This window comes from Alligator sinensis, unplaced genomic scaffold (genome assembly GCF_000455745.1).
Source record: "Alligator sinensis unplaced genomic scaffold, ASM45574v1 scaffold444_1, whole genome shotgun sequence".
Taxonomy (NCBI): Eukaryota; Metazoa; Chordata; order Crocodylia; family Alligatoridae; genus Alligator; species Alligator sinensis.
Window position 1 is genome coordinate 2,242,182 of NW_005841886.1, and position 15,670 is coordinate 2,257,851.

Below are 15,670 nucleotides of genomic sequence, written 5' to 3' on the forward strand. Positions count from 1 at the left end.
GGGCTGCTTGGGCTATCACCCGTGTCTCTGTGCCACTCGCGGGGACCACCTGCTGAGCCAGGCCATGTCCTGCGTTCGTGGAAGCGACCCAGCCAGATGGCATGCAGAGCCTGTGCACTCAGCATGGCAGGCAGTCCCCACAAGTGGCACAGGGCCATGGATGACAGCCTGAGCGTCCCCAAGCTGGCTGAAAGCGCATGGTACTGCACGGCACCATGCTGAGCCCAGCCACACCCGAATGATGTGGCAGAAACAGCACGGGTGGCAGGCATCCAGCACCAAGCTGCACTGCCCCCCGCTGCCCCGTGCCATGTGGGAGGGCTGTGCCATGAGGCCCTGAGCATCCTGATCGCTGCTGCTGCTGCCAGTGAGCTATGGCTGGTGTGGGGGCAGTGTCAGTAGCATCTGTGAGTAGCTCTGGACACTGCAGGGGGAGGTAACCCCAGGGTGGGGGGCTTTGGGTCCTGCGGGAGGGGAGCTGTACCCCCTGTGGGGGGACTCTGGTCCCTGCAGAGGGGCTCTTGGCCTTGCAGGGAGCCTGTAGCCCCTGCAAGGGGGGTCTGCAACCCCTGCTGAGGAGCAGTCTATGTGCTGTGTGATGGGGCTGTGCCCTGTAGGGGGCAGGGGGACCCACCCCTCCTAAGCAGCTCCCCCCACACAGTCCTGACACACACACATTCCCGCCACAATCCCCCACACCTACCCACATACTCCCATATCCTTCCACACCCATCCGCATCCCCCCACACCCCTTCCACCCTACTACCCCTTCCCACCCCTCTCCATCACACACCCATTGTTTGATAAGAAAACCAGAAGCAAACATCAAAACATATAGATATTTAGAATGTATTTAATTATGATGACAATGATACTCATAGGCTTCCAAATTGCTTTAAAATTGTAAATATATCTATAAAACATTGCCCAACTGATCTCTCTCTAGATAGATAGATCTATCTATCTATATATAGTGGTCTTCTGTTTTAATTGCAGAAGAGCATGGATTTGGGGGTATTTTAAATATTTGGGATTTTTTTATCAGAGATTCTGTAGTTTTTAAATAGGAAACATCAGAATTATTCGTGCTAGTGAGGCAAGTGGCAGGAGCCAGGCAAAGGAGCCTGCTCAGGGATGGCACCTGGGACCCAGCAGGAGGTGGCTGACCTCCTGGCCACTTGGGGCCAGGAAGACGTGCTTTGACCGTTCAAAACAGGCCACCACACTGAGAACATCTTCTGGGCAATAGCTGCCCAGATGGCAGGGTGGTAGTACACACGGCAGTAGTGCCACACAAAGGACAGCTGTGCAGCTACAGCCCACTGGCAGCTGGCCCAGAGGTGCAGATACCTCTACTGGCTGTGCAGTCCCCATCTGGGTCTGGCAGGTGCACAGCCTTGGGATCACATGCTGTCGGTGGGTAGAGGGTGCAGGGAACTCTCAGGGCTGCTTCAGCAGTCCAGCTGGCACAAGGGGTAGTGTCCCCAGATACCAAGTGACCGGGCCCCAGAAGCTCCTGTCTATTTGCATCCTTCAAGTTAGCGTGGGCCTTACAGCCCACCCAGCTAACTAATAGCCCCTACTGTGTGAGGCCAATGGGTGAGAGATACAACTGAATTCCCCAGAAGCTCCTGAGAGCAAGTAGCCCTGAGCTGCTAGCCAGGGCAGGTTTTTATACTTATGGGGCCAGCACACGTGCTGGCCTCAGGCTCTGCCTCCCCCGGACTGCAGATCCAGGAGGAGCTGGGAAGGGTTATTTTGCCACAGGTGGTACAACTTTCCCCACACCAAAGTGCTTGTCTGGGCTTGTGCACTGAGCCAAAAATCCCCAGCTCAAATTTGTGCTACTCCTATTTAATCTGCTGCAAGCGGATGTGCCTACATGTGTGGACATGCCCACAGAGTGCATGGTGGTAGGAAATAAGTCCTTGCTTATTAAAATAGTAACCAAAGGCATCTGTACAACTCCATAGAAGAAAGTGGAAGTAGAAGATGTGAAGCAAAAGCAGAACAAAATAAGTTATTAATTTAAAACCCTGATCCAAAATAGGCTCCCTTCTCCCTCCATGCCCTACCCCACTCCACCCCACTCTCCACATTAAATCAGATCATATATTGCTACCTGTTTGTAATGAAGAAATTATCACTTCTTTGGAAGGGAAGGAAGTTTACGCAACTGTTCTGCGCTGTATTCAAGAGAAAAATGGCAGGATCTCCATGAAGTAGCTATGATAATCAAATGGTAGAGTTGGAGGCAGTCTATTAGTATGAAAATGAGTATTATTCCTTTGGAAGACTTCCTTCATATATTTTGTTGTGCACAGGCATTGCAGTGTGCAATGAGCTATCTATGTGAAGGTAAGAATATTCTGTGAATCAGTTATGCCACAATATTATGTACATAATATAAAAAAATATGCCATATTTCCCAGAGTAATGGGATACTCTGAATGAGGGCTTGTGGGGTTCATATGCCTAAGAATGACAGGGCTGGATTAAAGGCATTGTGTCTGGCAATACTAATTTAGGAAGTTATGTCTGGTGGCCACAAATTTATCAATTCACAGAAAGGACTAATGTGATAAATGGTTGTGCTGTCTTCCATATCAACTTAAGTCTGTAGAGACCGTTCTTAACTGGCAGGGAAGAGTATTTTAGCTACCCTGTTACTCTGTTCAAGAAGAATGGTGCAGTATGTGTGATCCTTTTACAGTAAGCCACAGCTACACCTTTCTATGGTGATAATGGCATAAATTGCTGTGACAGATAATACTATAGATCCGTCCCAACATATCTAGTTTTGGGGGGTTGTTTGTTTTGTTTAATTTTTAAACAAGTCTCCAGTAGTGATCCTACATTGCTGATAAAGGTTGAATATGAAGTGAATGTGCTTATTATTTGTACATATTATTAGTGCCTGAATTAATGCTCAGCTGGCTGCCTTTATGTTGTTAGCAGAAATCTAATTCTGCAGGCAGTGATTGGTGAAATATGTTTGTTCATGAATGTTTTCTATTAAATGTAATGATCCCTGCTGTATAACAGAAAGCAAATACGTTGAGTAGTGAATCATTCTCTTTTCTTTTAGGGGCTAAGTAAAAAAGTTGGGGTATCCTCCTCTATCCTGCAAGGGCTTTGGATCTCCTACAGCACAGAAGGTCTTTCAATGGCACTGGCATCTCTGCGAAACCTCTACACCCCTAACATCAAGGTAGCATAAAAATTATCAGTTCATGAGATAATTCTTTGCTAGAAAGACAGGTGCCAGCCAGCCTGCGGTGGTCTAAGTATCGAATGTTCTCTAAGGCTCTGATCCAGCAGTGAACTGCACATGTGTATATTTAAGTATGTGAACAAATCCACTGGAGCCAATGAAACTGCTTGTTTAATTTACACAGGTGTTTAAGTGTTTGGCTGAATTTGAGCCTAGGGCTTTAAGACAGGGGTGTCAGACTCACCTTGTGGCCCAGGCTGGATCTGGGCTGCAGGTCACCTTGCAGGCTGGATCCAGCCCAGTGCATGAGGAAGTGGCAGTGAAAGCAGTTCTTGCTCCAACCCAGAGCACATAGTGCTAGCTCCAGCTCTGACCTGGAGCATACAGCAGCACTGATACTAGCAGCTTTGACTGCAACCTGAAGTATGCAGCAGTGGCTCCAGCACACAGCACAAGCTTCATGCCAGAACTGGAGCTGCCATTGCTACATCCCCCATGCTGCAGTAACAGCTTTAGCTCTGGGTCCAGCATGAGGCACCCAGCATGAGGCACATGGCAGTGGCCAGCAGCTGGGGAAGTAGGGCGGCAGCAGTGGTGACAGATGAAGTGGCCAGAGAGCCATTGGGCCTGCATTACCTCTTGCTTGCCCTCCTGTCAATCACCATGTCTACTGGAACCTGAAGGGCCCAGAGTCTGTGGTAGGCCATGCCCTTCCCCATCCCCGCAGCCACATCCCCCAACTTCCAGATAGAATGACTCCATAGCCAGATCTGGCCCACAGGTTATATGTTTGACACCTCTGCTTTTAAGGGAATGTCTAAAGAGATTTCTAAGACATTTTGGATACTAGAAATGTTAGAACCACATTAGCACAACATTACATGCAAGGCTAATTAGCTCTGCTGAGAAGCAAGGTGCCATGTTCTTTTTAAATATAAGATGCACTTTTTTTTAAAGGAAATGTTTCTTCTGAAAATGGCTTGCATCTTTAAATGCCAATAAAAATTAAAGTAAAATGCTCTTACGTGCACCATCAAGGTTGTTTCCACAAAAATGTGTTTTTTGTAAGAGATGTTATTTTTCTTAAATTGAGGCTCAGAATATTTGGGTTCATCTTGAATTCCAGGGTATCTTATATTCAAGGGAATACAGTATATTAGCCTGGACAGAGTGCTATACTAGCACAGCTACACTATTTCCAGTACTAGACATGGCTCATTCAAATCTAGCATGAGTATCTCTGCAGGACATAACATTGTGCCATGTAGACATACCCAGTTAAGGTTTGGGAACCAATATGTGGTGGCTTCTCAACCCTTCCATATTCAGAAGGGATTTTCTATTAAATGCTGTTAATGAGCAGCTTCATTTCTATTCCTATTAAACATGCTTCATTTCCCATTTCTGTCTCCCAAAGATACAGAAATCAGACTCTGGCATTGAAAACTTGATGGCATCTTAGGATTTGTCGGTGCTACAGTTCTTTAAAAATTGATAATACATTTGAATTACCTGATGCATTTACATATACTAATCTAGAAACATTAACAATGTCTGTGGATTGTACAGATCAGCATGTCCAGACATATTAGCTGAAGAGGAAAAAAACCTGTAGCACAGACAAATTTGTAGATAACCATTTAGACTTGCAGGTGGGCCCAGCCTAAGAAAGCTCTTCATTCCTGTTCTCTTTTACCTGGAGAGGAAAGCCCAGGGTCCTCTTCTTTGTCCCCTTCATCTTTCTTTCTCTTCTGCTGCATGCACTGTCTTCTTCACTCTGCAGCAAAATGCAGGAAGAGCAGAGTGACCAAGGCAGAGGAATGAGCAGCAGCATTCAGGTGACCTGTAGATGGATCAGCAAGGCTCCTGTGGGAGGGATGTTCAAGTATTTTTAAATATTGAGAAAACTGAGTACCTGTTTGGTTGTCCTATCCCCATTTGAGACTCCACAAGCCCTTTGTCTGGCTGTATGGTTAAAGCTACCCTACTTCAGCACTAAGCAAGCTACAAAGGTCAAGCTTTTTCCAAAATGTCAGAGATTAGGCTCTCCCTCTGCCAATAGTAAAGTCACATATTCGGCATGTCCCAATATTGAGCGTTTGTGTCCTATGCTGATGTGAATTCTGTGTTTTGGGGAAGGCCCGAGCAACTGTTTAGGTGTTTAAGGACCATAAACAAACACCTGTCAAATGCTTGGTTCTTTTCTACCCTGTAGGTTAGTCGATTGCTGATTTTGGGAGGTGCAAATGTTAATTATCGAACAGAAGTTCTGAACAACGCTCCAATATTGTGTGTCCAGTCACACCTTGGTTACACAGAGATGGTGGCTTTATTGCTGGAGTTTGGAGCCAATGTAGATGCCTCATCTGAAAGTGGCCTGACACCTCTTGGCTATGCTGCTGCAGCTGGGTACCTGAGCATTGTTGTGCTGCTCTGCAAGAAACGAGCCAAGGTAACACATCTGCATTTATCTGATGCCTGACTTCCCATGCATTCTACATTTGTGTGAGAGATAGTTCTGGTAGCTTGTAGAAAATAAGAGACCTCTAAAGACAAGTTGACCCATTGTTGTTCCCAAATAATTCTTCTTAAATATTGTTCTTTGTTCTGGTCTGTTCAGAAGGCTAAGATCAATGATATAAGCAAGGCTGTATGTCTGATGGAATGGTTTCTGCACAGCCAAAACCAGATGCTGACAGTTGCCATAGGCCAGTGATTCTCAACCAGGTTGCCATGGTACCCTGGGATGCCTTGAGAAGCTTTCAAGGGTGCCATGGGGTCTCGCACAGTATAAACACTGTCATGTGTGCAAACATGATTTGCAAGATAAAATATTTTAAATAGGAATTCATAGTGTCAAAAAACATTCTGCTTTGTGAGGTCTTTCAGAAGAATTGTTCTATGATTTTTCTGTAGTCAAGAAATGAATAAAAAATAAGAGCAGGCATTTTTCAAGGAGTGCCCTGAGTCTTATATGGAACACTTCGAGTCTAAAAAGGTTGAAACCACAATCACAGGCTATCTTTAAAATCTGCAGTTTCCTAACCATCTAACAAAAAAAATAGTTATCCTTTATTCTCAGAACTCAGTCCTGTTGGGCATGTCCTGAAAAGTCAAGGGAAACAGATTGTTGGACAGCTCATAGGATTAGATTATAGCTGCTTTATGGTGAGATTATCCTTCATTAGGTTACTGTTGTAATGTAGATGGCCAAAGTAACTACCTGAAATGGCACATTTTGTGTTCAAATATGCACCAAATGCAATCATGGCAGTATAAAATACCAGAAGAAGTGGCTAGTCCGCAATTTTCTATTTGCAGGAAGCTTTTTGAAAGTGCCATAAAACCATCACCTATTCAGTTCACGTGAAAGTCAGTTGTAATTAGGCACATTATTGTCTTTGATAATACTGCTACATGCAGGTATGCATGCATATGTGTGGTGCCTGCACACACACACAGTTAATATTTAACACAGTTTCTGCCTGCCTAACATCTGTTTCATCTGCTTAACTAGCCAGTGATTCCCAAAATCTTTGAACCTGGGGTGGCAAAGGTAGGGCCCGCAGACTGAATCTATTGTATAGAGCCCTAGCATCTGGCCCTTGATGTTGCCTTTGGGTCTCAGCCTGGCCCCATGTGCCATGTACAGTTGGTGCATGCATGTGGTGTGTAGGACTGGACCCAGTGCACATGTTGCATTCAGCATGCAAGGCTGATCCAAGACCCAAAGGCGCAATGGGGTAGATGCCAGGGCTCTGCAGGATGGATATAGGGTGCACGCTGCTTGTGGTGCACAGGGCTGAACCCAATACATGCGCTGCATGCAGCATGAGTGGCTGGTCCAGGGTTCATGCTGGTTCTAGTGTGCAGGGCCAATTTGTGTGCCTGATTTGGCGCGCAGGGTCAGATGAGTTTTATATGCCTGATCTAAAGGAGTTAGATGCCTAATTTCCAATGAATACAACAAGATTTAGGATCCTAATTCCCTTAGGCTCATTTGAAAATCTTTACCTTTATCTTTATGTATCCAGTCTATTTTATCTAAAACTCCTATTTCAAAATTATTCATGCATTATACTCAAAGTAGCACTAGGAACAACTTAGTTGGCAATAGTCAAACTGCTTCTATTATTCCTTGTGTACATATCTGGGTTTTTATTGTTATTGGAGTTTTGTTGTTCTTGAGATATAAAAGATTAGGATCTTCTTTATAGATGGCCCCAGGAGAGTGGTTGTAAGGCTTTTGTTTCTATAAGAGCATGGTGCTTTGAAATATATCATTGGCACAAAAGGCATACTGACTCCAGAGTTTGTAATTAGCATTCTGGAATTCAAGCCTGGTACTGGGAACAGTCTAACCATACTTTCCTAAATGGTTTGTCAAAGTCATTTTTGTAAAATTCCTTAACTTTGCACACTGTTAATACAGCAACCTTGTTTTTGCAACGCACGATGGATTTAAAATTCCTCATTTGGGCACATTCGTTGAAAACTTCTGTCAAACTTGTCCAGAAAAAATACCCTTTGTTTAGCTTTGTGTTGAGTGTTTCAAGGGTTAATTCTGTATAGTGAGTCAAGTTCAAACATTTTGTTAAGAGAAAAATTGTACTCATAACTGAAGTGGCAGCCTCCTGGAAACAATTTTGGTTTCTATAAATGCTTTGCCTCAGTTCTGAAAGAAACTAAAGGCTTGTATGGTTTTAATATGAATGTCAAGATGACTAACAGACCTATTTAGCTCTTGCTCTATTGTCTGTAATAAAGTCAGGACAACGTAAAGGAAAAATTGAACAGTTTGGGGTTCTTTTTTTTCTTTTTAAAGACAAGCTGGGTGAGCTGCTGACACTGGTCAATAAGAGGCAGTATGATGAGATCCCAGTGGAGTTCCATTATACCCTCTCTCCAGAGAAATGGAAGAGAGGAAAAGGTCACTAAAGGTGATTCAAAAGATCCCCCAACCGAATAGGAGAAAAGGAAGTTGATGTTCTTGAGTATTGAGTTTTCAGGGAATAAACAGCATTCTGGTAGCAGCTGTTTTTGGTCCAAAGGCTAAGACACTGGATTGGAGCACAGAAAAATATTAAATATTCCTCAGGATAAATATATGACATTTATCTCTCCTGGCTATATCTGATGTGTTGTGCATCAGTGAAACGGTTAATCAGTAGAAGGAAACCAACTGAAATGTTTACTTGATGATATTATTGTGGACGTTATGTTACTTGCATTATGATAGGACCTAATAGCCACCACTGATGTTCACAAACAGCAGGAAAAGACCATTCCTTATCTTGAAGAGCTTATCAACCCAGTTTTTTGTTGAATATCAGATTATAGTACCACTGAATCACTCTCCATTTTTCTTTTGCCCACTGCTAACATCGAGCTCATGTGATGAGGTCTTTTTGCTTCTTTTTAAAGAACGTTGAAATAGTAGCTTTAGAACATTCTCTCCTTTCTCTTGTGGACTTGGACAAATAACAATGTATAGAATTTCATTTCAAAAGCAACTACAGTTGGTGCATTTAATAACAAAGGGAAAATGCTTTTTTCAAGAAGAAAGCTGGCATGCTTTTAGCATGAGGAAAACTGAAGTTGTAAAGTGGTGACCTGCCCAAAGAAAACAGTTGCGGCCAAGAAGAAGCCTAAACATAGGGCAGTGTTTCTTTGGGAAGGAATGTTGACAACTTGTGGATGGATTCGTTAATTAGAAAAATGCAGAGAATGTGTATCTTGCACATGTGGAATTATTATGAAACCAAGGCTGGAAACACTGAGACAGCCATGACGTTTCAGCCATGATTTGGTTTAATTTTATTTTGTCTTTTTCTTCTCCTTAAAGGTGGATCATTTGGACAAAAACGGTCAGTGTGCTCTGGTCCATGCGGCTCTCAGAGGTCACCTCGAGGTAGTCAAGTTCTTGATTCAATGTGACTGGACAATGGCTGGCCAACAGCAGGGGGTGTTTAAAAAGAGCCATGCCATTCAGCAGGCACTGATTGCAGCAGCCAGCATGGGCTACACTGAGGTAAGACATAACTATACTTTGCTGAATTTCTGTGGAATAGGGAAATAATACGTCTGTTTTGTAGTCACAAGCCTGAACAAAGGTCTAGGAGGAGGAGCCAGTAATTTCACCCCCATCCCTCACCTTGCCCCATCCATGGGATTCTTGGCATCCTATGTAGCCTGGGCAGGATTCCAGCCAAAGAAAGTGTAAACGGTCCTTAAATTATTTAAATAAACCTAAGCAAGCAAGGATAAGCTATGTAATGATTGTCATTTCCTTGGTGGTAGTAGGAAACTGTTAGACCAAGCGGTTGTTAGCTAGTTAGAGGGGAGAAGAATATATGAGGCATTTGCTCCTATTACACTCTGCACAGGTTGCTGATAATATGCTCTGTATTTCTCTGTCGGGAAATAACACTAAGCTGAAAGAGGACTTCTGGCTAAAAGAAGCCCTCCATTCCCCCCCCATTTTTCTGACTTGAAATGTTGCCTTAGTTAAGTATAATCCATGAAAATTTCGTAACATGAGCAAATTGGAGAAATTAATCAAAGGAAGCTGCAGATCTTTTGCAACCTGACTGCATGATACTTTTTTGTGGGAAGATTCCCCAAGATTATATTGATATATTTGTCATTTTAAAAAATACTTCCAGAATTATGGACTATTTAGTTAGTGTTATATATGTACATGGCTCCTTATAGACAAAGGAACTGGAAGTCCTTGACCTGAGATGCTTCAACTGATTAGGCAGTTTGCTAAAATATTTAAGCATTGCAGGGTTTCCCACTACCACCATCAACACCACCTTTTTAGTGTTTTAACAAATATAAAAAATGTTTGAAAACTGATTTAGGGTTTTACAGATTAAATGATCATGTTGCTTTATGGGAGGGGAGGCAGCATACTTGTCCAGCAAGATGTAAGCTTTACCTAGCTGTGAGACATGTCTAGGTAATGCGAGTTTGCATCAGCTCATCAGTTGCAGCTCTTTTATTTATCTGCTCATATCCCATTATAAATGAAGATCAATCAAGGTAATTTACACTGAAATGAAACAGCTCCTAATTACTGCAGTTTAGCTTTCATTTACCTGCATAATAGAACAGACACAAAACATTTGAAGCTTACTGGGTGTGTCTACATGTGCAATTAATGTTCAGTAAGGTTACTGCACAGTAATATAAAGTGCAGTAAACTGCAGCCAGGAACGTCTCCACACGTTCACACTGTCAGGCACAGATTTGTTCCCAATGGCAGGAGCCTGGTCCAGGGCTGCTCCTACCCTGCTCTGCTCTCTTGCAACAGCCAGGAGAAGCTCCTGCCTCCCCAACGGCTGGCAGGGGGCCCAGGGATTGGTCCTGATGTGAACAGGACTGGGAAATCTGTGAGGCTGCAGGGGCAGCTGTCTCCCAGCCCCATGCACATGGGGACAGAAGATAGCTGCCCTGAAGCCCCACAGCTCCCCTGGCATGGGGGCTTCGCCAAACAGCAGTAGCCCCCTACTGGGTTGACTGGGAGCAAAATTGCTCCTGGTCAGCACCTACACATGAGGCACTGCACAGTAGCTACTGCATGGTTAATCTACTACCTGTATCTACAGGTAGTATCAAACCACGCAGTAGACTAATTTAGTGCACAGTAAATGCCATGCACTTGTAGACAGTGACATTTTACTGCTCAGTAGATTAATCTGCTGTGCACTAAAGCATCTCACACAGATGCGCCTGTAATGTAGTAAATTCCCTCCTTTAACCCTTAAACAGCATAACAGGTTCATCCATACCCTTAGTCTCTGAGTGTCTACAGTACAGTTATTGCTTTGACTAAGATGTAACATAGCTGTGCCCAAGTTAGTTTTAACATGCTAGTTTGGATACTGGTCACACTCTAGCCACAGCAGCTACAGGACCCACTCAAGAAACTTGGTGAATACTGGTAAAGTTAGCCCACACTTAGTTCAGTTCTAACACAGCTACACCTCTACCCCTACCCAAGATAACTAGTTTAAAGGTAGCTTAATTCTGTCTGTGCTACTCTACAGTGGCAGCAGTGGTTGTAGCATCATTATATGCTCTGATTTCAAGTTCCCCTTTTGCCAATGTTGTGTGTGGGAATTTCAGCAGTATGGGAACATCAGCAAGTAGCTTAGAAATGGCAGTTGTAACTGAAAATCTTTTTTTCAAAGCCCCCTCATATAGTTCACTTTGACAAGAGAATTCATGCCCTTCTCTGCTGCCAAACAGTTACACTGAGCACAACAGGCATAGTTTCTTCTTCACTGTTCAGCACTACACTGGCTTTAGCATAGCTCTAAACCAACAGTTCCATCTCCTAGGGTGAAAAAAATATATTGTCATCCATCGGTCATTTCCTTACTGTCTCACATCATCTCACCATGCCAGGAGAAGATTTTTAATCAATTTTAAAAAATCATCCTTAAAAGAAATTAGTTTCATTCTCTGAAGTTCAGGCCAGAAAAACCACACTGGCATCTTCTAACAAGGAAGCAGTGAGTATTTTCTAGAAATACCCTTTTATCTGGTGGCTGGGGCCCAAAACACTCTGAAGACTGATATTCTGTTCCTCTTTGTGCCATGGATTCACTTTGTAACCTGAAGAATATCACCTCACCTGTGGTGTGTTCCAGTTTCCTCATCACTAAATCAGGGGTGCTAGTACTTACTCTCATAGCAAAGAACTGCCAGATGCCAAGGTGAAAGTCGCAACAGACAAAGTATTGTTTCTTCACTGGTTGCAGAAGCTGCGGCTTAACTTAGGAGTGAAAGAGGACTCGCTGCGCACACCATATAATTTGTCTACAAGACATACCTAGATTCTGAATTGCTAGGTACCAACAAAATAAAGGTTTATCATATGCAAGTTTGCTACTTAGGGCAGTGGGCTCAGTCATTGATCTCAGGAAGAATATTTATTTATGGTAAGATGCCAGACAGACACTTTGTTCATGTACTTTTGTGTATTCAGAAAAGCTCGTGTTAAGATGTCAGCATTAGGTATGTAACGCATTAAAGTTTGTTAGCTAACATATCCCTTTGTTTTAGATTGTCTCCTACTTGCTCGATCTTCCAGAGAAAGATGAAGAGGAGGTGGAGCGAGCACAAATCAACAGCTTTGACAGCCTTTGGGGAGAGACAGGTAATTTCTGTTGGACCTATACCTTCTATTTTCTATTTTTATTTATGGACTCATTAATATCTAATATGCATTTGATACTTAGGAGTATTTTGACTTCTCTATTTACTGGAAGACTATCACCCTCCTTATTGTATTTTGACTACAAAGTAGGATTATTTACTCTAGCTTGAACTTCTGTACAGACACTGATATGGATCACAGTGGGTGTGTCTACACGAGACGTTTTACTGTGCATTAAACTCATCTAACGTGCAGTAAAGTTTCACCGTCTACATGTGCACAGCAATTACTGTGCAGTCTGTTAGTATATTAGGATGGGTCCTGATCTCCACAGGGCTGGGAGGCAGCTGCCTACCCTGCCGGCCCCACCCTCTGACTCAGGGCCAGCCTGATCTCCCCCAGGCTGGGACAGAGCTGCCTGTTGAACTGGGACACCTCCCCCCTGCTCTCTAGAGGCTGGGTGTAAGCCCTCATGCCTTCTGCCATCTGGGGGCTGGCTCCCAGGGGAGCCTGGAACTCCCCCTGGCTGCTGCAGAGGGGCAGAGCAGGGCAGAAGCAACCCTGGACTGGGCTGCTCTTGTTGGGCCAATTTGTTCCAATGGAGGTACACATGTAGATGTGCTCAGGAGAGCACTTTAGTGAACCTGAATTTTCTGCGCAGAAAATTCAGGCCCATTAATTCCACCTGTAGATGCTAAATGGGCACCTGTTGAGCTAGATGGGTACAAAACTCTGGTATCTCTTTCTCTCTGTTGCTATTTGCCACAATTATACTAGGGGTGTTTTTTCCCACCAAAATAACCTGCAATACCATCAGTTAAGTACTTAAATTTTAAATTAGTCTTTGGTTTTCTGCAACCTCTTAATTGCTCATTGTAACATTGAAAATGCACCTAGCAATTAAACAAATGTGCTGTAATAGGGGTATTCTGTTCTCTCAGTTTTGATGTCAGTCCTGAAGTGCCATCTTTGTAAATTTTATGAGAAAAAAAAACAGCCATTCACTCTCTGCACTTTAACCATGTAGTAGGTACCATCATTTCAGTTTCAAGCGGTGTGCAAATTGGAATTGTTGGCTTTTAATGTGGAGCATCTATGTAAATATTAACTATCATGTTTGCTCGACTCTGATCTATTTAAATCACTGTCGTTTCCATGATAATGTTCCTATCCGAGTATCACCACCCTGATTTTGACCTTACCAGCTTTTTTCATAAATGACACAAACCAAGGCTACAAATGTAGGATAGCATGCAGTCCTGTATGTGATCAGATGACTTTTACTAAAAGAAAGACACAATTGGGCACATTCTCAACTGATTCTGATTTTATAGACTGAAAAATTATACTAATGAAAACCAAACCTCTGAATAGTAGCTGTGTCTACAGGAGATGCTGACTCTGCAGTCGTTACTGCACAGTCATTTAGTACTTGTATAAATAAGTACTAAATGACTGCACAATAATCTGAGTTACTGCACAGTAGTGCCAATGAATGGGTTTTTTGTGACACTGACTGCACATTAGCCCAAGGCTACCGCACAGTAGCATTGCATCATGTTTTCTCCCATGCAGTGCAACTGCACGGTAGGCTTGGGCTACTGCGCAGTCAGCATCTCATGTATATGTGGCTATTGTCATGCTTCTGGCAAAACCCAAATTAATCATTGCAGAGCACTGAGCTTATTGGGGAGTATTTCCCATGGCAAACTGAACTTAAGGAGGACAACAAGAGAGAAAGGGCATAGCAGGCAGCCTGGAAAGTAGCTGATGGGAGCAAAAGGATGAAGCTCCTGGAATCAACAAGAGGACCTAACTATACAATGAATTAGGCATTCTGACATGAGCTGAAATAAGGTAGGATATAGGATGCATTTAGTGGGGTATTTCAGAGAGTAAGGACAAAAAAGAAATAAGGTGCAGACTTATCCAGATGCAATCTTGGAAGGAGTCATAACACTCAAATAATAATGGCAAACCTCTTACAGGTAAGATCTTGATTCAAATGGTGACTAGCAAAGATCTAGCATATTTTAAAAGTCCTCTTGGTATTTTGGGCTTTGTTTGTAATATCAAAAAGTTACTGCATTCATAAAAAACAGACACTGGAAGAAGGGACAGTAATCCAACCTAATTTTAAGATTTCATTAAAAAAACCATGAAAAGTCTCTCTACCATATATCTTCATAAGCAGCATTGAATAGTGCAGATATTATCATTGGACATGAGCTAAGGTAACTTTGGATTGTCTGGATAAAGCTGACAAAATCTGATAATAAGCCATACAGATTTTTGGACTAGTATATGACACACTTTTTCCTGCATGGTCGCTCTAAACTTCCAGACATCTCCATGTCTCGTTCCCTGTACAGTCATCTTAGCCTGAAGGCTTTCAGTCACGTAGCTTTGCCTGACAGATTCCAGCAGTTTTGTGTCCTCTCTGACCTTTACCATTTCCACACATCCTGTGCAGCCTTCTTTGCCTGACCATTTTCTTAGTGATACTTCCAGCATCTTCCATGTTGCCCTATGGAAGGAATAGTTTGTGCTGCCTTGTCTAATATATATTTTTGTATTTAATGGGAGCTATTGAGTGAATCTGGATACCTTGGAGCAAAGTGGATTTGTGTACTAATTACACTCAAATTGAAGAGTTATTTCTAAAGAATAACAGGTATCAGATTAAAGCTGATGTTAAGATGGAAGAACAGGCACCAGGCAGTTTCATAAACTCTCAAGCTCAAGATCCTATTTTTCTGCCCTGGAGAAGGTGAGCTGCATGGGTCTCAAAAGGTACCATTTGATTTTGGTTTACTTTCCTTCCCCAAAAGTACTTAGTGCTTCTAGGTAAATGTAAAGACAAATGTAGCAGAAAATGCACACTCAGCCTAAAACTAGTATTCAGCTCCAAACATCCAAATGTTCTTGTTCTGTTCTGACACCTGTAGCTTATGTCTACTCATGCCTAGAATAGAATTGACTTCCTGACTTAATGATCTTATCCTGCTATTGCCTGAATTGCAGCGCCAAGTTATATCATAACCTCAGGAATTACTGACAGCACATTAAAGCCTGCTCCAGTTGGAATATTTACCTGAAGTACAAGACTAAAATCAAAACCCAACAGATAAGTGTGTCAACAGTAATAACGCAGTCACAGATGGAGGTGCAAATACAATGGTGATAAATGCATGAAAATATACTTTCTCTGCTACTGAGCTATGCAGTAGATAAAAGTACAACCTAAGAGACTGAAAGCACATTAATAAGGTGGTTGTCTTTCCTGG

General features: G+C 42.9%; 1 protein-coding gene across 8 annotated transcripts in view; it reads left to right on the forward strand.

Annotated features, from left to right (window-relative positions):
- The window catches only part of TANC2 (tetratricopeptide repeat, ankyrin repeat and coiled-coil containing 2), a 774,525-nt gene that overhangs the window by 706,263 nt on the left and 52,592 nt on the right, over nucleotides 1-15,670 (forward strand). For all 8 annotated transcript variants that reach the window (XR_003092631.1, XR_003092633.1, XR_003092632.1 and 5 more), the window contains 4 exons: nucleotides 3,089-3,211; nucleotides 5,430-5,666; nucleotides 9,060-9,245; nucleotides 12,290-12,383. Coding sequence is in view for 5 of the 8 variants with exons in the window: in XM_025196865.1 (XP_025052650.1) it covers nucleotides 3,089-3,211; nucleotides 5,430-5,666; nucleotides 9,060-9,245; nucleotides 12,290-12,383 (640 nt within the window). In the remaining 3 variants the exon portion in view is untranslated. The remainder of the gene's footprint in view (nucleotides 1-3,088; nucleotides 3,212-5,429; nucleotides 5,667-9,059; nucleotides 9,246-12,289; nucleotides 12,384-15,670) is intronic.